We start from the raw sequence: 22,634 nt of genomic DNA on the forward strand, positions 1-22,634 counted from the left end.
CCCTCAGCCTGCATATATGCCCTGACTGGGAATTGAATCCACCACCTTTTGGTGTATGGGATGATGCTCCAACCATCTGAGCCACACTGGCCAGGACTCTAAAAAGAATTTGAAGCAGTTTACAGTAAGAGTTTGAGATCAAAAGACACATATTCACACACATTAAAATGGGACAAAGGGGAAGCTTGGGAAGGTACAATAAAATCTGAATCACAGTTACCTATTGAAATAAAGTGAAAACCTTAGCTTTGAGCTTCTTAGCAGCCAAGACAGAGGGGAAATACTAAGAGCAGTATAGGCTGAGAGAAGGAAGAGAACTGTGTCAGTCCAGTAAGGCATGGGACTTTATGTACATGGGTTTGTATAATATTATGCTATACTAGAGGCCTGATGCACGAAATTCGTCCAAGAGTAGGCCTTCCTTCCCCAGGCTGCTGGCACCGGCCTTCCTCTGGCACCCGGGACCCGGGACCCGGGCTTCCCTTGCAGCCCCAGCTTCCTCTGGAAGGTCATTGGTCTAATTAGCATATTATGCTTTTATTATTATAGGTAATATTTGTTTCAGTGTTGCTTTGTATTAGTTTATTATATTTGATTTCCCTATCTAAAGGGAAGCTGCTTGATTATCCATATACTATTCAAAAGCCCTGTGGTGTTTTGTACACAATGAATAATTAATTATACAATAGAAATTTGTAATATAACAGAGGTAATAAGATTATTATTCAGCTGCCAGAGCAGATTCCTTGGATATCTGTTAATTACAAGAATTTTGATATAAGGTTTGGTAAACCTTTGGTAGTATCAACTAAAACAAGAATTCAAAGAGAAGAATTTAGCTGCATGACAGCAGCTCATGGTAACACACAGGTAATTGTTTAGAATTGAGGCAGTCATCGTACTAGTTACAATATTAGTTGCCTCCAGGCTGTGTGGAATAACTTCATCCACTCCCACAAGAATGCTATTAAAGCTCCTCAACAGTGAGAGATGGCAGCACTGTCTGTTGAATTGCCTTGGTTCTTGGTTCTAACAGTGCCCATGAGTCCTTCTACCATGTTACGGGGAGTTAAGATGATGTAATCGTACAGTAACTTCTGGATATCAAGGAAGGGATAACAATTCTCTTGGTCCTTATTAAAGTGACCTACCAAACCTAATTTATAGTATATTTTGATTTTCTTTCCTCTTAAATTCAGGAAATAAAGTTGAGCGACTTCATGACATATAGAAAAGTTTCCTAACAAAAAATAGGGATACTATAGGTTCCATGAGTCAGCATTTTATTTATTTATTTATTTATTTATTTAATTTTTATCCTCACCCGAGGAAATTTTTCCATTGATTTTTAGAGAGTGAAGGGGAGATGGAGAGACAGAGAGAAACATCGATGTGTGAGAGAGACATCGATTGGTTGCCTCCTGCACATGCTAAGCCTGCAACCAAGGTTGCCCTGGACCAGAATTGAAGCCCGGACCCTTCAGTCCGCAGGCTGACGCTCTGTCCACTGAGCCAAACCAGGTAGGGCATGAGTCAGCATTTTAAAAGTACTTGACTTGGCTTCTTTTTGTGTTGTGATGTGATACTATTATGATTAAGTCTGTCTCTGCCTCCCTATTATATAAATAGTAACGTATGGTACATGTTTGAAATGAAGCTATTCTGAAAAATTTAGTATCTCATATATCAAACAATTATGTTATACACCTAAAAGTAATATAATGTTACATGCTTATTATATCTCAAAACTGGAAAAAAATTTATTATTTCTTAACTGGAAAAGCGGTGAAGTAACAGACAAGATAGGAAAACAAAATATTAGCTAAATCTTAAGATTTTGGATATTATTTTTTTATGCTTTTCTGTATTTCTGAAATTTTCTACACTAAACAAGTAGAATCATGTAACCACCATGTAGTATTTATACTCTGGAAAGTTATTAAAATAAAAAAATGTAAGAAATACATGGTGAAAAGTACTGAATAAGTCAGTCAACCTGAGTTAGGGACAAATTGCTTATTTAACAACACAGTTGGAACTTCATTGTAATGGTGGGGAAATTATCTTCCCCTCTCTCCTTAACAGACTATTGAAAGGAAATATCTGTAAATAGCTGAGATGCACTTTGAGTTGTCAGATGAAAAGCACTAACCCTTCTTGGATTTGACTCCTACAGAGAAAGCAAAAGCCTCTAATGGCTGTGTCCTGGTGCACTGTTTGGCTGGGATCTCTCGCTCCGCCACCATTGCTATTGCCTACATCATGAAGAGGATGGACATGTCCTTAGATGAAGCTTACAGGTAAGGACAGACCCTGTCTGTGTGATTGACTTTTCATATGCCCTGAAACATGGGGAGGTCTGGGGGTGGGCAGCCATATTAAAGCTGATCGTGATTATTTTAGTCACACTCTTTACAGGTGACTGGATTTTTAAATGATCTTTTCAAAGGTTGGAGAAGAATGCATTTTATAATTTAGCATGAATTCTACCCAAACATGTCAAATGTATCCTCAGCTACTTTTTATGTTTATAACAAATCCAAACAGATCTCTGCCCCATTATGTGAATTTTATTATATCTTTTCCTAATTGGGGAAGTATCATTTATTCTCATTTAAATATGAGGGGAAAGCTCTAGAGACTACTCATAGAATTTCTGCTCTGCTTCAGCCTTTGTGTCTCCTTATTGTGAGGAAGAAGCCTGGTACCTGCAGTGCTGTCAGACTAAGACTTGTCAGGCTCCATGCACTGAGTGACACCGCCACGTTCTAGAGCCGCCCGGGTTTGGCAGTGTGATTCTGACTGGGCTTCCTTCCCCTTTTCTCAGAAGGCGGGTGGCAGTGACCCTAGCACACTGAGGACTGGGGTTTTCTTCAGTAACTGGAGACTCTGAGTTCTCTGCATGTCTTATTGGAGACCTTTTTTTTATTCCAAATTGGGAAAAAAGAGAACAGCTTCCATTTGAGGAAGGAGATGGAGGAATTGGGTCCGCCATTTGTAGGCATTAGCTCCTCACCCTTCATTCAGGCTCTCCTCCCTAAGTTCCTCCTGCGCATGCAGACGCCAGGAGAAGAGGCACCCTTACATCATGTACGAAGTCTTATTATGACGTCTCTACATTTATACCTGTTACAGTCGAGCCAGTTATTTCTGGCTTTGTTAATTTGGTTTAGGTTACTTGATTTCCAAGGAGTTTGTTTTTGATTTTTCTCTTTCCTTATTCAAATATAAATTTTCAGTGTAATTTCACTCCCACGTCTCCTGAGGAATGTCCAGGAGGGCCAGGGGCCAATAAAGAGTTTATCTACTATCTCTTAAGAGTATTTATTTCAACAATGAAACATAACAGTTATTATTACTAGTTTTGATCCCTCAATGACTTTTCTTTAACATGGTGGTGACCTTAGACCTGGTTTTGAATCCCAGTGCCATTACTTAATAGCTCTGTAACTTAGGCAAGTCACCTAAGGACTTTAGGTACCTATATGATGGGGTAATTATGCCCACCTGACATAGGAATGGTTTCAAGGACTGAATGAGATAATGCTCTATTAACTTGATTTAATGCACTAGCATAGTGCTCACTGTAGCTGTCATGTCGAGAACAAAGAAAAGGAACTCAGAAACGTGTGCTTTGGTGCTCTGGCCATCTGATGCCTTGTCTTTTGGTCATTAACTTATAATGTGAACTGTCTTGAGGAAGTGACTGGGGATTTTGAGAAGACATCACATTGGGAAATGGAAGATGGGAAGTACAGTGGAAACTTGGTTCTCAAACTAAAATAGTTCCGGAAGGCGATTTGTTCAAGAATGGATTTGTTAAAAAATTGAATTAATCCACTCCAGACCCACAAACCTTTCTTATTACAGTACATGTCTAATGCACTGTTTAATCTATAAATAAACACTTCTTTTCTTAAATTTATCAAAGTACCCCTACTGGCCTTAAACGAATCACTTTCAGTACTCGTTCCAGAGGTATCTTTCAGGTCAGTATGCGGCATCTTGGCTTTTTCACATGTCATTGCCTCTCCCTCCCCTCCAGCTAACTGCTTTTCGTTTATCCAAATCAAAATTTTTCTATCTCTTCAACTGCCTGTGATTGTTGTTTTGTGACCACTTGCATACCCTTAGCAACATCAGCCCTCTTGATGGCCTCTCTATGCTTTAAAATTGTGCTAATCGACGATTTGCCAGCAATGAAAGCAAACAACAAAACCAGAAAATAGTCACAGCACAATTTGCTTAGATGTTAACCAAGGTTTAGCTTCTTCGGGCATTGTCTCCTTTGTGGCCTGAGATGCTTTTTGTCATGCTGAGGTATCAACATGAAAGGGTTGCCAGGTTGAGAACTGAACTGAAGTTTTGTTAGACAACCGAAACATTTTCTCTGTGAACAACTTGGTCGAGAACAGAAATGTTCGAGATTGGAGACATTTGAGAACCGAGGTTTGACTGTAGCTGTTCCACTGCACTTCTTTCTGATGGTAGCACCAAGGTTGTAGGGTCCTAGTGGTGAGGAAAGAACCATCTCATCAATTACAATTGGAAACTTTGGGTCCTTGAAAATAAAGCTAAAACTAGTGCTTTGGGGACCTGGAAACCCCCTCTCTAGCATGCTCCAGGGACGTTATAAAATAAAGCTCCCCAATGTAGAGGCCCTTCTGTTCTCTACTTGAGGTGTCTGCCTGATTAAAACAGTCATCTTCCAAAGATACTTGGGAGGGTGAGTCTAATACTTCCCCATCTCATTTACTCACTATTCTTTAAGATAAAATATAGTTATAAAATTCAAGGTGTTTTTTTCTTCCCCTCTCTTCATAGATTTGTGAAAGAAAAAAGACCTACTATATCTCCAAACTTCAATTTTCTGGGCCAACTCCTGGACTATGAGAAGAAGATTAAGAACCAGACTGGAGCATCAGGGCCAAAGAGCAAACTCAAGCTGCTGCACTGGGAGAAGCCAGGTGAGCCTGTCCCTGTAGCCTCAGAGGCTGGACAGAGGAGCGAGGTGTCCCGCAGTCCACCCTGTGCCGGCTCTGCTACCTCAGAGGCAGCAGGACAAAAGCCTGTGCTTCCTGCCAGTGTGCCCAGCGTACAGCCATCACTGTTGGAGGACAGCCCACTGGTACAGGCGCTCAATGGGCTCCATCTGTCCTCGGACAAGCTGGAAGACAGCAATAAGCTCAAGCGTTCCTTCTCTCTGGATATCAAATCAGTTTCGTACTCAGCCAGTGTGGCAGCATCCTTGCATGGGTTCCCTGCATCAGAAGATGCTCTGGACTACTACAAACCTTCCGCCACTCTGGATGGGCCCAGCAAGCTGTGCCAGTTCTCTCCAGTTGAGGAAGTGTCGGAGCAGACTCCAGAAGCCAGCCCAGATAAGGAGGAGGCCAACATCCCTAAGAAGCCACAGACTGCCAGGCCTGCAGACAGCCAGAGCAAGCGATTGCATTCAGTAAGAACCAGCACCAGTGGTGCCACCCAGAGGTCCTTCTTATCGCCACTGCATCGGAGTGGGAGCGTGGAGGACAACTACCACACCAACTTCCTTTTTGGCCTTTCCACCAGCCAGCAACACCTTGCAAAGTCTGCCGCCGGGCTGGGCCTCAAGGGTTGGCACTCGGATATCTTGGCTCCCCAGACCTCCACCCCTTCCTTGACCAATAGCTGGTATTTTGCCACGGAGTCCTCTCACTTCTACTCGGCCTCAGCCATCTACGGAGGCAGTGCCAGTTACTCCGCCTACAGCTGCAGCCAGCTGCCCACGTGCAGTGACCAAGTCTATTCCGTGCGCAGGCGGCAGAAGCCGAGTGACAGAGCCGACTCGCGGCGGAGCTGGCATGAGGAGAGTCCCTTTGAAAAGCAGTTTAAACGCAGAAGCTGCCAGATGGAGTTTGGAGAGAGCATCATGTCAGAGAACAGGTCGCGGGAAGAGCTGGGGAAAGTGGGCAGCCAGTCTAGCTTCTCCGGCAGCATGGAAATCATTGAGGTCTCCTGAGAAGAAAGACACTCGTGACTGTTGACAGTTTTTTTCTCGTTCACAAAAAATATTCCCTGTAAATCTGAAATATATATATGTACATACATATATATTTTTGGAAAATGGAGCTATGGTGTAAAAGCAAAAGATGGGTCAACACAATTGTTCTCAACATCTGCATCTGAGAGACCAGCTAATATTTCTCTCAACAAAAGTGGAAGGGCAGATGCTAGCGTTCCCCGTAGACGGATAAAGCAGTTAGTTATATGCAGTGAATTGCACATCCTCTCGTTCTTACGGAGTCACGTTTTATTTGGTGTTGGAGGGCAGAGTCCCCTTCCGTTTTCATGTTGTGCTACAAGATGTCAAGTTCTAGTCCTTGTCCCGTCCTCCCATAGTGCACCTTAGCGCTGAGACTGAGCCAGCTTGTGGGTCGGGTGGGCAGGCCCTCCTAGGGACAGACCCTAATGGTAAATCCAAGAGAAATGATCACATCCCAAGCTGATTCACAGATCCAAGCTCAGCGCACAGCCGAGTGACTCGCGCATCATTCTCCTGTTCAGACCATTAGGGGCCTTGCCAAGATCTACTTTAGAGCAAACCCAGTACCTCAGACAGAAAGTCGGGGCTTTCACCACTACCGCATCTGGGAGCCCGTCTTCTCGGCATTGTGAATAGGCAGGTAGCTAGTCACACTTTTCAGACCAATTCAAACTGTACAGATTTCCATTTGGGCCTGGATGGAGGTGGTTAATATTTTCTTTCCTTCTTCTCAGCTTTATGAAGAGAAAGAAGGGGACCCATCTAGGATTCAGTGCAACAGCTAGGAATCTGGCAGCATAATGATTTAAGCTAAGTTGGGAGGCTAAACCAGTCTACCTCCCTCTTTATAAATCAAAGAACTGTTCAAAATGGGGTTGGTACTCCTCTAAGGAAAGATTAACTTGGTCCAAAGCCAGATGTGAATTCACTTGGGTGGTAGCAGAGCAGCAGCACCTTCCGATTCTCAGCCAGAGCAGGTGCTTTTCACTTGTTCCACTGCACAGGTGCATTTTGTGACAGTGTGGCCTTTTAAGGGAAACTACCAAGAGGGAGAAAAACTATAGAAAGATTGAAGACGTTTGTACGGTTGCTGAGGAGAAGCAGGAAACTTATTTCTCAGTGGTTATTTTCCCCCTTAGCATGTGGGAAGGGTGGTATTTTTATAATTTCCTTAGACTTTCAGATTTACTAATCGGGCCGAGAGTGGCTTTAGTAAGCAAGGAATGTTCAGAATAAAACCATATAGGGAGGTGAGGAGAAAGTGGTTGAATTTTGTTTCGTTGTGAGCTGAGTGGAAAGCCATAGTCAAGCTATTCTCAGAAAATATCCCCAACGTTTCTTTAGTAGAAGGGACCTACAGCAATGGGTGGGACCAAGGTGGTTTCTCAGTCCTTGACCTACAATCACTATGGAATCAATCCTGGCAGCTGAAAGTAGGAGGCGCTGAGGACAAGCACACGAGTGATAGTGCATCCCTGCTTTTAAACGTCCTGGCTTAGGTTTTTGTCAGCTACAATATGGTCCTCCTTTGAAGCCTTAATTCACATCAGCAGCTTTTTTGGGAAGGGGGTGTGTTATCATTGTTCTTTACTGTAAGTGTAGCTACTTGCTGACTCATATCTCAGGTTTTTCTGTGTTTGAGAAATGGACAGTCTTTTGACTAGGGTGTGACTTAATGTTTCCTATGGTGACTGCTAAAACCAGCATAGAAGGACATGATTTAAAACTGACTTGATCGTAACAATTAACATGACTGTTTGTGCACAGATAATGTGCTATGATGTGGGTTTAAAATGAAGGCAGGAGAATAAATTGCATAGGGAGTGGGTGCATTGTTACCATATTGAAAAAGTTCTGTTAAATCATCTGAGTTAGTTTTTCTTACACTTTTACATTTTGGGTGTAATCAGACATTCTCAAGGTTTGACACAGTAATTTTTGATGTGTTATGTATACACACACAGATGTGTAACAGAGTTTGGTCACAACTGTTGAACGTTTTTAAGAAATGAAAGCAGTAGTTGCAACGTTAAATATGTTTCAGGAAGGTTAGGGCACTTGGTTTAGATATCTGGGCAAAAATTTGCTGTCTATCATATGGGATTTCTCATGACCATGGTCCCCTTTCTTCTTGTGACTGTGATGTAGTCATACACTACAACCTTTAGTCCTTGATCATGAATGTCAAATCATCAGTTCTTGGAATCAAGACTGCCATGCTGAGGGGGCAGCCTGGGAGGCAGGTCCTGGAGCTACGTGAGGTCTGCAGACGGTGTGGTGGCGGGCTCTCCTCAGCATGTGATCCCAGGGAAGCCTGGAGTCTACTAGGATGATACAGAACAGTGATTTTAAAGAGCAAAACTAGACTTTGTGTGAGAAATGCTGGGAAATGGTTCAGGACATTTGTAAAGTGAGGTGGAAAGACTGTATAAATGTTTAATATGAATATAGTGTTCTTCTGGAGTAAGGCAAGCTGTTGAATGGTTAAATTGTGCATTTCTCATGTTGATGTGTCATGTGTGTTAATACGATGAAATAAAATCAAAACTGGTACCTGTTTATACATAAATATGAGAAAGGACTTCTCTTTGCAGCTATAAACTTGGTGGGATCAGCAATGTCAAAATTGTGAAAGGAGCAGTGGGAGAACCTCTTACGTCAAAGAGGATTTAGCTCAACATGAAATGATGAGGTCATCAGACATATTATGTGCTCCATCATTCACATGAAACACTGGGTCATTAGCATTTTCAGCCAGCCTTCCTTCTTTCATGTTTATACCAGATGCACGTGGTAAGTATTTGCTTACTGATCGCATCCAGAACAAGTCCTGGGTAGAGATTAAAAGGGCCAGATACATATCTGTGGTACACTTTAATGTATATAAATGGTGCTATACTTCTTGTAGGAAAAACCGAGGAGGAATAGTTATTAAAGATCTGTTCTCCATTCTTACCATGTACATCTTGAAATATATATATTTTATTGATTTTAGAGAGAGGGAGAGATAGAAACATCAATGAGACTGAAACATCAACATTGACGGAGGGCCTCCTGCATGCCCCCTACTGGGGATCAAGCCCGAAAGCTGGGCAAGTGCCCTGACTGAGTATTAAACCAGAGACCTCTTGGTGCATAGGTCGATGCTCACCACTGAGCCACACCAGCCAGATGCTACATACATCTTAATTACCTCTCTGCCTATAAATGATGCTGGACTTCCCTTCCGTGCAAGCCGGTGGAGTAATGATGAGAATAAGAATTACAGGTAATGTCACTTAAGTTGGCTGTGAAAGCTTTCTATGTTAAAGTTCGATTTAAGAAAATGTAAAAGAAAGAAGGACTCGACTGGGCCAGTGAAGACTGGAAGAGTGTGCTGGCTACAACCTGGCAGAAAAATGGAGGTGGGTGTGTGGCTAGAATAAAGGAAATACGGAATAAACCTGCCTTGAGATGGAAGGTGGCAGGGGAGCAGGTATTTCAGTGAGAGGCTCGGATGGAGAAGGTATAGATGTTGGGAAGGCCAGAAGGTCAACCAGTTACTAGTTTAAATGCAGACAGATTTGGGGGGCTGAGTAGGCTGGTGCTGGAGGACTAGTTTGGGTCTGACAACTAAAATGTGACCAGGCCTTAGACTAAGGGGAAATCAGGTATAGATGTGGAGTAGGGTGTGCATAGTGGGACTAGTTGACAACCTTTTTACCCTTAAAACCTTCACTGCCATGTTATTTTTAAATACTGTCTGCTGTTGTTTTTCCGACACTGAGGAAGAATGTTTCACGTCTAGTAAACAAAATTTGTCTAGGTGCTTTTCTCTATTACTCTTTTGCGTCTATAAATGGAAGAGGGAAGTAAGTTATTTCCAGCATTCTGTGGGGCCCATTCATCCTGCACAGCATAATTATGCTAGTTATCTCTTTAAAGTGTTGTGAAATCAACTGGAAAATTACAGCACCTTCTTGGAAGATGTTTACAAGTCAACCATATTGTTGCAGTTTCTGTGCACAGACATCAAGTTGGGTTTATGTAAAAACAGAGGTTTCATTCCTTTGGTTCTAGCTGAAACACTGGAGTCAGTTTTAAATGCCATCCCACAGGAAATACAGACTGTAACCTTGTGGGGGCAGTGTCACTGGCAAAGGGCAGCTTAGGGTTCGTGCAGCTGTGGTCTGGGTCCTCTCTGGTCAGGGGAATTGTGACCGTTTCAAAGGCTGAATTAGAAGTACGTGGTTCACAAAAGCATCCAGCATAAGTCGTGACTCACTATAGAATAAAAGGTAGTAGAGAAAGATGCCTTAATTGGTGAAGAAAACTGAGTCATCAGTAAGTGCCATCAAGTCTTACAGGGGCACGATGCCCCCGGACCAATCCCTGAGAGTGATGGATGCAAACACACCTGCATCCCACAGGAGACACCAGTTATACTAGCTGCCACTGGATTTGGTTGCTTTTACATTTTGCTTTTTTTCATTTGAAATGTGAACCATTTATCTGGTTACCCTCTACTTCTATAGCCAAGACATTTGAATGCCTTGTATGTGTGCAAGAAGTTAAATGTTATCCTATCTAATAAAAGAATAATATGCAAATTGACCATCACTCAAACACACAAGATGGCTGCCCCCATGTGGACACAAGATGGCCTGCAGGGGAGGGCAGTTGTGGGCAATCAGGACAGTAGGGGAGGGCAGTTAGGAGTGACTGGGCTGGCAGAGGAGGGCAGTTGGGGAGGGGGGCTCCAGGCCTGCAGGAGAGGGCAGTTGGGGGGGGGGACCCAGGCCTGTAGGGAAGGACAGTTGTGGGGAACCAGCCCTGCATGGGAGGGCAGTTTGGGGTGACCAGGCTGGCAAGGGAGGGCAGTTAGGGGCAATCAAGCCATCAGGGGAGCAGTTAGGCGTCAATCAGGCTGACAGGTGAGTGGTTAGGGGCCATCAGGCAGGCAGGCAGGCAGGCGAGCAGTTGGGAGCCAGCAGTCCTGGATTGTAAGAGGGCAGTCCGACATCCCTTGAGGGGTCCCAGATTGGAGAGGGTGCAGGCTGGGCTGAGGGACACCCCCCGCCCCTGCACGATTTTTGTGCACCGGGCCTCTAGTTTGTTATAAATGAGTGAATGATGACATCTCCTTCGGAGCACTATGTAATGAAAGTGTAGGGGAAAGAAAAGTAAAATTACTTTTCTCATGATTAAAAAAAAATCTTACACCTAAAAAGTCCACAGGAAGAAAATTTTTACTTCATAATCTTTAGTATTAACATTTGAAATCATTTCCTACTGAATACTATATATCTGGGTTTAGCTGAGGTATAAACAAATTGGGAAGAGGATATTTTCTATCTAGAATACAGTGTTTCCTCACAACCCTCAACTTCTGAAGATTCCTGGTTTTGCTTTGGGACTAAGGGAAATACCAAAGCTAAGTAAATTTCACAAATCACAGAACCAGTGGCATATGTCAGTCCCCCAGGGCCTCTGGTTTATGTAACCTTGGAAACAGCATGGTTGTAATACCTATAATGTACCTTTTACATACGTCAGAGGGAAAGCAAAGAAATACCTAGAGAATACTTTACAAAAAAATAAACAAAACCCCCTACTTCATTCCCTGAGTGCACTAATATATCTCAGGGTATATAAGAAGTCCTCAAAACTCATTTCATCAAATATTTATCCTGGCAGAGAATACAATCAAGTTACTAATGAGAAAACTCTGAAGGAAACAGACATGAAATCTACATAAAGGCTCTCGTGAAATCCACATTATCACTTGATCTTAACCCCACAACTCATTTGTTGTAAATTTTCATGCACGTAACAAGGAGTGAAGGCCACCTGCTTCAACTAGTCAAACAAGGAGACTGCATGTTAGGGGCCTGTTTGACGGTGTTCATAAATACAGATGAATCAACTGAGAAAAGAAGGGAGCCACTGGACCCTAATTTACAATTAACAAAAAGAATGAAAGAAGCTTTGTTCCCTTGGGAACTCAGAATGTAAAGTCACTACACCAAGACCTAAGGCCACTGCTCAGAGACGACAGGTCAAGACGGTCCTTATCGTTGCTAAAGAGCAAAGTGTCAGAGTTGTAGACTTGAAATCTTAGAGTTGGAAGGGGCTTGAGAGCCCAGCATATGCGGTAGGGAGGTGGAAATTGAGGCTCAGGGACTAAGATTTAAATGACTTACTGGAGATCAAGACTAGACACTTCCAGCCAGGGCTCTTCCACAACTCCACTGCCCCCTCACTCCTGAAACATCCAAAGGCCAGGTAGGTCATCGAGTATTAACCAGCAGACATCAAGCATACCTGTTACTTGAACTAACAAATCACCCAGATTCCTGGAATCCAGTGGAAAAAGTAAAATATTGAGTAGAGAAAGCACAGGTAACACCAAGTTATCAGAGAACCACTAGGGATGAGCAGAATAGGGAGGGCTGTTACAGGAACTGACCTTAAGCAGTTAGTTACAGCAGCTGGTAGAAGTCTCAGTTCAGCTGTTTATTCTTGGCCTGAAGTCACCGGGCAGGTGGCCGGGCGAGAAGCTGGATGTGCAGTGGGGAGAGCCAGTTCAACTGAAGCCTGCAAGCAACACGGTGGACCCAACATCCATCTCACCAGAACCCACATGGCCTCTCCTCGGAGCCTGCGTCCTCCCTGCTGCAGGTGACCTGAAGGAGCCAGTCGCACCTGGCCTGCGATTTGGCAGAGCAGCAGGCCGAGTTCCGAGGAGCTGGGGAGCTGGAGAAGCCCTGGGCCCAGCTGCTGCCCACCGGACCCATGAAATGTGCATGAGATGCAACACGGCCCGATCCACGGCAACTTCCAGCACTGAGCCTGGGCCTGGCATTATTTCCCTAACAAGTGACATGCACACTCCTCTTGTGTCCAAACCTAACTGGAAATAAACAGGGAAGGGAATTCTGGGTAACACAGTACAGACAGTCCTCGGGTTACAATGGACTCAACGTACGTCGTTTTGTGGTTACATCGCCATTTCCCATTTATTTATATATTAAAAAAAAAAGTTCTGTCATTTCAACATATGTACATATGTGCTTTATGTTTTTTATTATTTACCACAGGTAAAGGTCAGGAATTGTTATCTTTCTTTTAATTTTTTTACTGTTTCACTTCATTACTGCTGTGTATGTGCTCCATGTGAGTGACGTAGGTGCTTATGTAGGTGGGTTCTGAATTACGGCAAAAGTCACATTACGTTGGGCCGTAGGAACGGATCTCCGATGTAACCTGAGGACCTACTGTATAAATTAGCCAAGGGGACAATATTGTGAAACTACCACACACCATAAATATCGAATTAACTCGTATTCTTTAAAAATACATTGTTCTCCTCTGCTGTTCTCCAATAAGTATCTATTCAGGACTGTACTCTAAGTTAACACCATGTTTTGTCTAATTCATTTTACTATGAAGTAAGTGCAGTGAGGGTGATGGCACCTGAGCTCTTTATCCAGCCCTGTAGACAACAAGCCCTTCCTTCTCTGAAAACTACAGCATGTCCTTGTGTTCGGAGCTGGGTTCTGTATTCAACAGGAACTCAAAAGAGGACAACGATGGTGATGGCTTTAAAATGCCACTTGCTGTCAGTCCAGCTGAAGGGAATATGAGTGTTCCTTGTATTATAATTTTCCACTTTTCTGCCAGTTTAGAGATTTAAAAAATGAAGTTAGAAAAAAAAAACTAGTAATGAGAGTAGGTGGGACCTAGTATAGCCATGTTAAAATGTATTGTGAAATTATAATATTAATATAAAAAACAGCATAAAAGAGTATGCAGAGAAAGATCAATAGGCCAGGCAGGGCAACGAGTATTAACCAGCTGACAGTAAGTGGCATTTTAAAGCCATCACCAGCATTGTCTTTTTTTTGAGTTCCTGTTGAAGACAGAACCCAGCTCCAAACACAAGGACATGCTGTAGGTTTGGGATGATTAGAATAAGTTTAGTATGTGAACGAAGGGAGTGCTGCCCATCAATGAAGGGAAGATACGTTATTCAGTCATTAAGATCTGACCACCCAAAAGGCATTATGATGATGAGCTTCTTTCACCAGTGTGGCCCCAGCGAGGTAAGCGCATAGCTCCCGCTCCCAGCTCACTGCTTCGTGTTCCTCCACGGTTCCCTCAGACCACTCCATCTCCTCAGGCTGACGTGTCCACCCACCTGACCAGTGCCCAGGAAGGCCGAATGGGTGCTGGGGTCATCCTGGGAAATAGGTAAATGCAACCTGGCCTCTTCTCTGGGCTCTGGTTTCCAACTTGTCTTCCTGACTCAGAGGGAATGAACAATTTTGATATTATTTTGGTCCTTAGAAAATCCTAGAAACTGTTGGTGTTTTCCTATGTCTGAGTTTTTAAAAATTTTTTTTTTCCCATGTAGCTTAGAATATTCCTGTTTCTTCTGTCATTCAGAATATAGTCCTGAATACTGTCCATTCTGGACTATATTGTACTCCATTGATCTTTCTCTGTTTTCAAGCTCTTTATGTCCTACAGTTAATTCTGGGTTCTATGGACCTTGCAAGATAGTACCTCATTACAATCCAAGATTTAAAAAACTGTAAACTCCAAGAAGCGGGTAAAGTTTGCCTGGGATATGCTAAGTTAAGTGAGATCAACGTTCATCTTATAAACATACCAAAGGCTGTTTCTGACATTGAAGAAACCCCTCAGGCTTAGAGGAGTAAAGGGAGCACGGTGAGTCCTGTACAACATCCTGGCCCAGGGCTTCCCTTCCTCCCCATCTCTTCCTCTTCCCCTGCCTGGACCTGTTCCCATACCCCATTCCTTTGCTTCTTCAGTTTTCCTTCCAAAGTACTGCACGAAATAGCTCTGGTTACTCAAATTGCTTCATTTCCTAAACTCTCAGAAATCAGCATCATTCTGAGTTTACTGTCTTCAGAAAAGAAGAGTAGGGACGCTGTAGCCATTTCCATCTCCCCGGCACAGGGTCTGGCACATCCGATGGCGCATGAACACCTGCTGAGTGAGTGCTGCCGGTGTCCAATCAAAGCCGGCTGCGCCACACGTCTGCCAGGCCAGTGAAACAGATGCTGGCTAGAACCTTGTTACACAAATGGGCGTCCTGCAGTGTCGATGTAACAAAGAGAAACTGAGCTGTGCATCAGGAACCCAGTTGTCAGTGGGAGATGAGCCGATGAGCGTGTAGAAAGGGAGTTGCCAGTTTCCGATGACAACACACCATAAGCTGGCACACACCAACACTGTTTCACTGGGGCAGGAAGAGGGCGCCCACAGAAAGGCCTGTGGGGTGGAAATGGGGTAGGAACAGTAACAACACACAGGCCCGGGTTAAATTAGTTCTTTATGTTTACAACCCATAACCCAGAGCCTTGACAACATTTCATGGAGGCATCAAGGACAGAACTCCTTAACATATTCCTCCCCTTCACTCCACAAGCCAGACTAAATAATATACACTCTCAATTTTAAAAAGCTAAACAAAATAAAAATAACTCCCATTGCAGAGTTCTGGAAAGAATTCCTAATAAAACTGTTCCGACTTCAGGTACCACTGAGAATTAGTTTGGTTCATTTTGCAAAGGAAACTGCATCAAGGAGAGGGGGAGGTAGGGCAACATGAGGTCTTCAGGCCAGCGGGCTGCCTCACAGCCCCTTCCACCAGCTCCGAGCCCGGTCACAGCATCCGACTTTGGTTCCAAATGTCCTCAGGGTACTGGTGGCACCAGGCGCTGTCCCCAGGGAACACCTCCTGGCTGGAGGGGAGAAGCCGCTACAGCTTGAGCTCTCGGTCCGGCTTCATGCTGAAGGGCTCCAGCCGCTCGCCCTCGGGCAGCATGCTGTTGAGCCTCTCCATCAGGGGCACAGTCTGGTCTATGCCCATCTGGATGCGGCGGAGGATGGCGGACATTTCGTTGACTTTCTGGATCTGCTCCGCGTATTTGGCATACCTTTTCTGGCGCTCTTGCATGAAGCTAAAGAGAGTTTCTACAGAAAGGTCCATCTGTAGAAGGAAAGGAAGTGAAATGCATTAATCTAGTTCAAGTCCTCTCTGGAGCGTCCGGGGGTCAGCGCTCCATGGAGGCACAGAGTCCCTCGGGTCAGGTGGGAGCCTGCTAGCTTTAGGGGAAGCAAGCGCTGGGGGATTGAAACACCTTCATGAAAAAAAAACTTTATCAACTGCAGCCCTAGAGCCATCATTAGAGGGAGACTAAGAGATGACTGTCTCGGCTCTGTGTTTTGGGAACGTGAGCCATTTATACCTCGTTGAGACCCTGGGATTTCTATCTCGGTCTCCCTACATGAAAGAATCCTGGGCTCAGAAATCTGACAGAACAGGGTCTGAAGCTGGCTCTGCCATGTGGGTTGATAATAACTATGCTTTCTAGCTCAAGGCCTTCATCTGCAAGCAACGGAACAAATTCAGGCCTGGAGGTTGCTGTGAGGGTGAAGTAACACCTGCCAACACATGTCGCACAGGACTCGAGGGGCACGGAGGTGCTTTAAACCTCACTCTTCATTCTCCCTCTCTTCCCTGGTGGCTTTCCCTGCCAGGACCGAAATGCCACCCACGGCTCAAGTCCATGCCCTACGAGGCAAACCGTGAGGAGCGCTTCGTGTATCCTCTCCCCTAGTTAAACTCGAGGCTCCAGCTCCCCTCTGTGACCTCTTTTCTTCCTCTCGTGAAGTTCTTTGGAACCTACCATCTGGATAAAGTAGGGGCAGGGAACCTCTAGCATGTCCGTGCCTGTACCCCCTCCTCTGAGTAGACCCCCACATCCACTCCCTCCCAGTTTCCTCCCCCGACCAGTGAGGAAACAAATTATCAAAGACTCACACTGCTATCCCAGAGTTCAAGTGCTACCGCTGCCCATCTCATCTATCCCAGGAGCACGCCCCTTCCCAACCACAATCGTGCCAAGTGCTGGCATTCCATCAGGCTACCTCAGAGCCTCTGCAAATGTGTGACCAAAACAAAACTAACTAACTAACTAACTAACTAACTAACTAACATCGAAGAGACCAAAGCTAACTCCAACAAAAAAGAACCAGTTCCGTTTTTACACTGTGGACAGAGGGATGGTATTAGAACTCAGTGCTTGATTCCTGGGTTGGTTCCTCCCTCGTTCTCTAATGCCTAGGGGACAAAAAGACAGTCAGCGGGAGAGGGTGCAAGGAGAAAACAAAAACCATCTGAGTGGGAAACTCCAAATAATGTGGAAACGGCTTATACTTTCAGAGGGTTTTGTGCAACCCCATTCAGTCACTCAGCACTCTGGAGGTAGTGAGCAGGTAAATTATTGCCTTTCCAGGGCGGCGATTCAATCCAGCACCTAGACACACTCCACTTCTGAGAGGCAGCGGGAGATGGGGGAGCCCGTTGGAATCCTCATAGGAACCAGCACGGTCCTGGGATCGCATTTCGCTTGACAGGGGCATCCCATCCCCCAACCCCCAAAGCAACAGAGTAGACAGGCACATGAGGAGTTTATCATGTCTAAGGCCCTTGGCAATCAGCCCATTCCCCCTGATATTTACTTGATCAGACAGTCTTTACAACCATTTTAGCAAGGTGTTTGCTCAATAGTAATGTGTAGTACGTCCCTACACATTTCCGCATCCAGCTGGGGCCCATGTTTAATGTAGCCACAGCTTTAGTTCAAAGCCACATCATGTTTCATGCTTAGGTAAGAATACATCACTCAAGCATGCTATTCTTACATGCTTACAGTTTGGCTTTCAAGAGCCAGTTGCATAACAGTCCATGAAAGAAAAAAACAACTTAAGGTTGAATGACCTCCAAGGTCTCAGAACGACAGGACCAAGCCTAGAACTCACATCTCCTCAGTCCAGCATCTTCCTTTTACACGTATGTCCCAAGCAAGAGAGTGCCCCACTAGTGTACATGAGATTGTAGTTGGTACGTGAAATTTCAGTTGGTACATGCTTGGCATTGAACAATGTCAAAGTACATGATGGAAAAAGTCATTGCCTTTTAAATCCTTTCCCATTCTTTCTGATTGCTGCAAGAAAGTCTCAATTTGGTGCAAGTAAGACTTTAATACCTGGAAAAGTATAGTAAAATCGGTGATACCTATTTCTCATGTCCTTTTCTCTCTTGAGGCAACACTGTTCCTGATCCCTAATCCCTGTCCCTATCTTTGTATGGTTGATGAACCCCAGTACAGACTTATTCTAGCACATCTGACGTGACTTCAGGCAGTAAAGTCACTAATGCAATTCTGGATCTTACCCTTGTGCCAATCTGGGACTTACCCTAACTCGCCTTTCCTATTTCTACTTTTGGAACAAAGATTCTAGAAGCATAAACAGACATGTGTTGAGTACTACAGGGTGAACATGCAAGGTCATAGGGATATAGATACTGAGAACCAAAACTATTCACACCCACACAGCTTACTGTGTACATTAATATGACGTTTCTTTTCCACTGTCTTTGTTAACATAACTTTACTATTCCAGGAAACTCAGGCCCAGAAAGAGAAATGTTGCAAATAAGTTTGTTACAGGAACTTCCAGAAACATCATTTAAATGTTAAAAAAAATAAAAAAGATTTTCCAACACAGAGAATGCCTGTTTATTCTCCACAACCCTTGCCTTGAAAACCTTGTTTTGCTGTGACTAAGTTCTAGTCAGTGGATGTATATGTGGAAGTTGCCCGTGGCAGCTGTTAGCTTACACACTCTTTGCTCTCCTCCCCCTCCTTCCCCTCCTCCCCCTCCCCCTCCCCCTCCTCCTCCCTTCCTTCACTCTGCTGTTGCCGGAATGTGGATGCAGCCCCGTTAGACCACAAGAATAACTAAGGTCACATCACTGGTTTGGCAGAGCAGAGAGCTAGAGAAGTCTGGGTCCATGAGGACTTTTGTGGCTGAGAGTAGTACCAGGCATGGGAGAGAAGCATACACTTCCATTCTATATAAGCCACTGTAATTTCGGGTCTCTGTAACAGCAGCTGAATTTAATCTTTAACTGATAGACATAAATGAGGTAAAGTCCCTGGCCTCAAGGAACCAAATATTTACTCTCAAACTCATACTTAAAGCCTTGTCCTACATATTCATATGTTTTGTGTGTGTGTGTGTGTGTGTGTGTGTGTTTTGTGGCAGTACATTTCAAAGGACAGGTGAAAAAGGAGGTGAGATTACTTGTGGGTATATCTATGGGCTTTACCAAAACATTAGATTTCTGCAGAATGTGCTCAAATTTGTTCCCTATATAGATGGGGCAGCCTATGTCCCCACCTGGTCACTCCACTGCTGGATATGGATCCAAAATATCAGCAAATCAAATCCAGCAGTATACGAAAGGGTACTGCATCCTAACCAAGTGAGGCTTATCTCAAGGATGCATGCTTTTACAGCATCTGGCAGTCAAAGTAATCTGACATTTCAACAGAATAAAGATTAAAAATCATAATCATTTGCCGAAACCGGTTTGGCTCAGTGGATAGAGCGTCGGCCTGCGGACTGAAAGGTCCCAGGTTCGATTCCGGTCAAGGGCATGTACCTGGGTTGCGGGCACATCCCCAGTAGGAGATGTGCAGGAGGCAGTTGGTCGGTGTTTCTCTCTCATCGATGTTTCTCACTCTCTATCTCTCTCCCTTCCTCTCTGTAAAAAATCAATAAAATATATTTTAAAAAATCATAATCATTTCAATAGATGCAAAAAAAAGCATTCAACAAATTCAATTATTAAAAATTTCACCCTGACTGGTTTGGCTCAGTGGATAGAGCGTCGGCCTGCGGACTGAAGGGTCCCAGGTTCGATTCCGGTCAAGGGCATGTGCCTTGGTTGCAGGCACATCCCCAGTAGGGGGTGTGCAGGAGGCAGCTGATGGATGTTTCTCTCTCATCTATGTTTCTGACTCTATCCCTCTCCCTTCCTCTCTGTAAAAAAAAAAAAAAAATTCAGCAAACTAGAAACAGAACAACAGTCCTCAACTGATAAAGGGTATCTATGGAAAAGCTACAGTTAGTGGTGAAAGACACTTTCCCCGCTAAGACAGGAACAAGGATGCTCACTCTCATCACTTCTAATCAACATGGTACTAGTGGTAAGAAGTTTCAAAAATAAGGGCAGAAAAAAGGCTGACATTTTGAGGTATCCAAATAGACACACTGTATCTCTGTTGTTATGACTCATCTCTATTATACCATCTTCAAGGCTTTCACAGTCACTCAGATGACAGTTCACCACTGTGTGTTTTCGCTGACAAGTTTTATTTGTGTTCTGAATTTCTGCTACTGAAAAATCTTACCACAGAGTCACATTACTCATCCCAAAGTTTCCTGACAGAAACACTTCACACTACGTAATAACTGAAATCACTACTTGCCTACAAGTCCTTCCTTGTGTTTTTATGTTCAGCCATGACAATGAGTAACTATTACCACTGTCTGGTGTTACCCAACATGGTACAATATAAATATATATGTGAATGTGCATGTGTATTTTTAAAAAAAAAAAACATTTTGAAAGCAGGCAGAAGAGCTTTAGCATCTTCTCCAATGAGAGTACACAGCTTAAATTTTTTTGTTACATAAAATTTCCTGATAAAGTAAGCTTTGATGCTTGTTTGGGACAGGTGGGTCATCCTAATGAAAGATGTCTACATGCTTAATGTGATTTCCTTTTCAAACTAAAGGTAATCTCTTCAAAGTAGTGATACATTTTACAAGGGCCTACAGCTTTAAGTTAGAAAAGATGCACGATCCAACAATAAGAGAGCCTCATATAGATATTGTACAAGATGGCCAAAGTAAGTTTAATAACTTTTTAATGGGTCAAAAGAAAAATGAGCAGGTAAATTGTGTTCCACAGTTAACAAAATTCAAGTCTATATGATCGATAGATTGTTGCTTTTCCTATCCCTAAGTTACTTATGTTTATATGAAATGTTAAAAACAAAAAAGACTGCTTGAGGATTTAAGGAGATTATGTTAAAAAAAATCACACACCTCTACATCCTTTAAAGGTAATGTCCAGCTTTTAATGTGATGTCGTTCAGTTAACTTAACCCTTGAGGTCAATTTTTATTTGATCTCAATAGATAGTTCACTTCCTCTGTGCTCATTCTACACCTAAATTCAATTTAAGAACATGAGCTCCTGGGGAGGAGGAGGCCATGGTGAGCCAAGGCCATCCATCCAAGGGTTATCTGTCCCTCTTCTCACATTCTGAATCCAGTCCCAGTTCTGTTCCTCCCTTGCACGGGCAACCCCTGTGCTTCAAATGTAACAAATATACAGTGACATACAATTCTGTTCATTATTGTAAGATTTTTTTTTTTAAGCTAAAGGGCTAAAAGGAAAAATGATTATTCATCCTGTTTTGTAGCTATCTAAATAATCAATTCTGGGGCTAGTAACAATCTGTAGGGACTTGGCCATGCCTCAAGTGCCTATTTGGAGATAGGCATATTACTGATTTTTAGCAATGTAGGTTCACCCCCACCCTAAATCCTTGACAATGGCTAATAATTCACTACCATAAAAAGACAGAAGGCTAATAGAAACCAAGGATACATGAAACAGACTGACAGCTGTGAGCGAGGTGGGGACTAGATGAAACAAGGTGAAGGAATTAGTCAAACAACCTAGACACAGACACAGACCATACTGTGGTGTTGGCTAGAGGGAAGGGGGGTGGGCTGGGTGGAGGTGGGCAAAGGGGAGGTGGAAATGGAGACATCTGTAATAGTGTCAACAATAAAAAAAAGTTTTAAAAAAGCTTGAATTTAAATTCTACTAGTTGTATGACAAATCACAAACTGAGTCTCAGCTTCTACTTTTTTAAAGTAGTAATAGTAACACCTGTTATCCATCCTTCCCATCTCATAGTAGTGTTATGAAGATTATAAATGAGAGGATTTATACAAAAGCAATCTAAAAATAGAAGAGAATAACAAATTCCATGGAATGGCCAAATCTGCTTAGAGATTTGTTTTTCATAATGCTAAAATGAAACTAAGAAATTCTCAGATCATACCATATGACCGCATTCAAAGAAAAATATCCACCAACTGATGAATGGATAAACAAAATGTGGTCTCTTTTCATACAATGGAATACTATTCAACCACTAGAGGCCCAATGCATGAAATTCATGCAAGGGGCTCAGCCCTCGCAGCCGCAGCGGCTTGCCTTGGCCTGAGGCAACTGCAGCGGCTGCCTAGACCCTCGCAGCCCCTGCTTCGTCTGGTCTAATTAGCATATTATGCTTTTATTATTATAGATAACTAGAGGCCTAGTGCCCGAAATTCGTGCATGGGTAGGGTCCCTAGTGGCTGCCGGCTGGGGCATCCTTCGTACCCGCCTTGGCCTGGCGCCACCGGCTCACCTGCACCACCATCGCGCTGCAGTCCTGCTTTTGTCGGGGCCCATTGGGGCTGGCAGTGCCTCCACTGCTGCCCACTGCCAGCACCATGTCACCGATGCCTGCCATGTTCCGCATGACCCCCTGGTGGTCAGTGCACGTCTAACTCCCACCCGTAGGGACAATTTGCATATTAGTCTTTTATTATATAGGATAAGGAATGCAACTGACAACATCTGCAACAAATGCAAGGCTACAACATGGATGAGCTTTGAT

General features: G+C 43.7%; 2 protein-coding genes across 3 annotated transcripts in view; one reads left to right on the forward strand and one right to left on the reverse strand.

Annotated features, from left to right (window-relative positions):
- The window catches only part of DUSP16 (dual specificity phosphatase 16), an 87,617-nt gene extending 79,023 nt beyond the window's left edge, over positions 1–8,594 (forward strand). The window contains exons 7-8 of the mRNA XM_070410672.1: positions 2,177–2,300; positions 4,825–8,594. Coding sequence (XP_070266773.1) covers positions 2,177–2,300; positions 4,825–6,001 — 1,301 coding nt within the window. The 3' untranslated portion in view covers positions 6,002–8,594. The remainder of the gene's footprint in view (positions 1–2,176; positions 2,301–4,824) is intronic.
- Positions 8,595–15,347: 6,753 nt separating this feature from the next.
- Positions 15,348–22,634, reverse strand: part of BORCS5 (BLOC-1 related complex subunit 5) — a 72,640-nt gene continuing 65,353 nt past the window's right edge. For both annotated transcript variants that reach the window (XM_070407842.1, XM_070407841.1), the window contains exon 4: positions 15,348–16,025. In XM_070407842.1, the coding sequence (XP_070263943.1) occupies positions 15,795–16,025 (231 nt within the window). In that variant the 3' untranslated portion in view covers positions 15,348–15,794. The remainder of the gene's footprint in view (positions 16,026–22,634) is intronic.

This window comes from Myotis yumanensis, unplaced genomic scaffold, assembly GCF_028538775.1.
Source record: "Myotis yumanensis isolate MYYU_CA2020_CCGP unplaced genomic scaffold, mMyoYum1.0.hap1 SCAF_3, whole genome shotgun sequence".
NCBI classification, from domain to species: Eukaryota; Metazoa; Chordata; class Mammalia; order Chiroptera; family Vespertilionidae; genus Myotis; species Myotis yumanensis.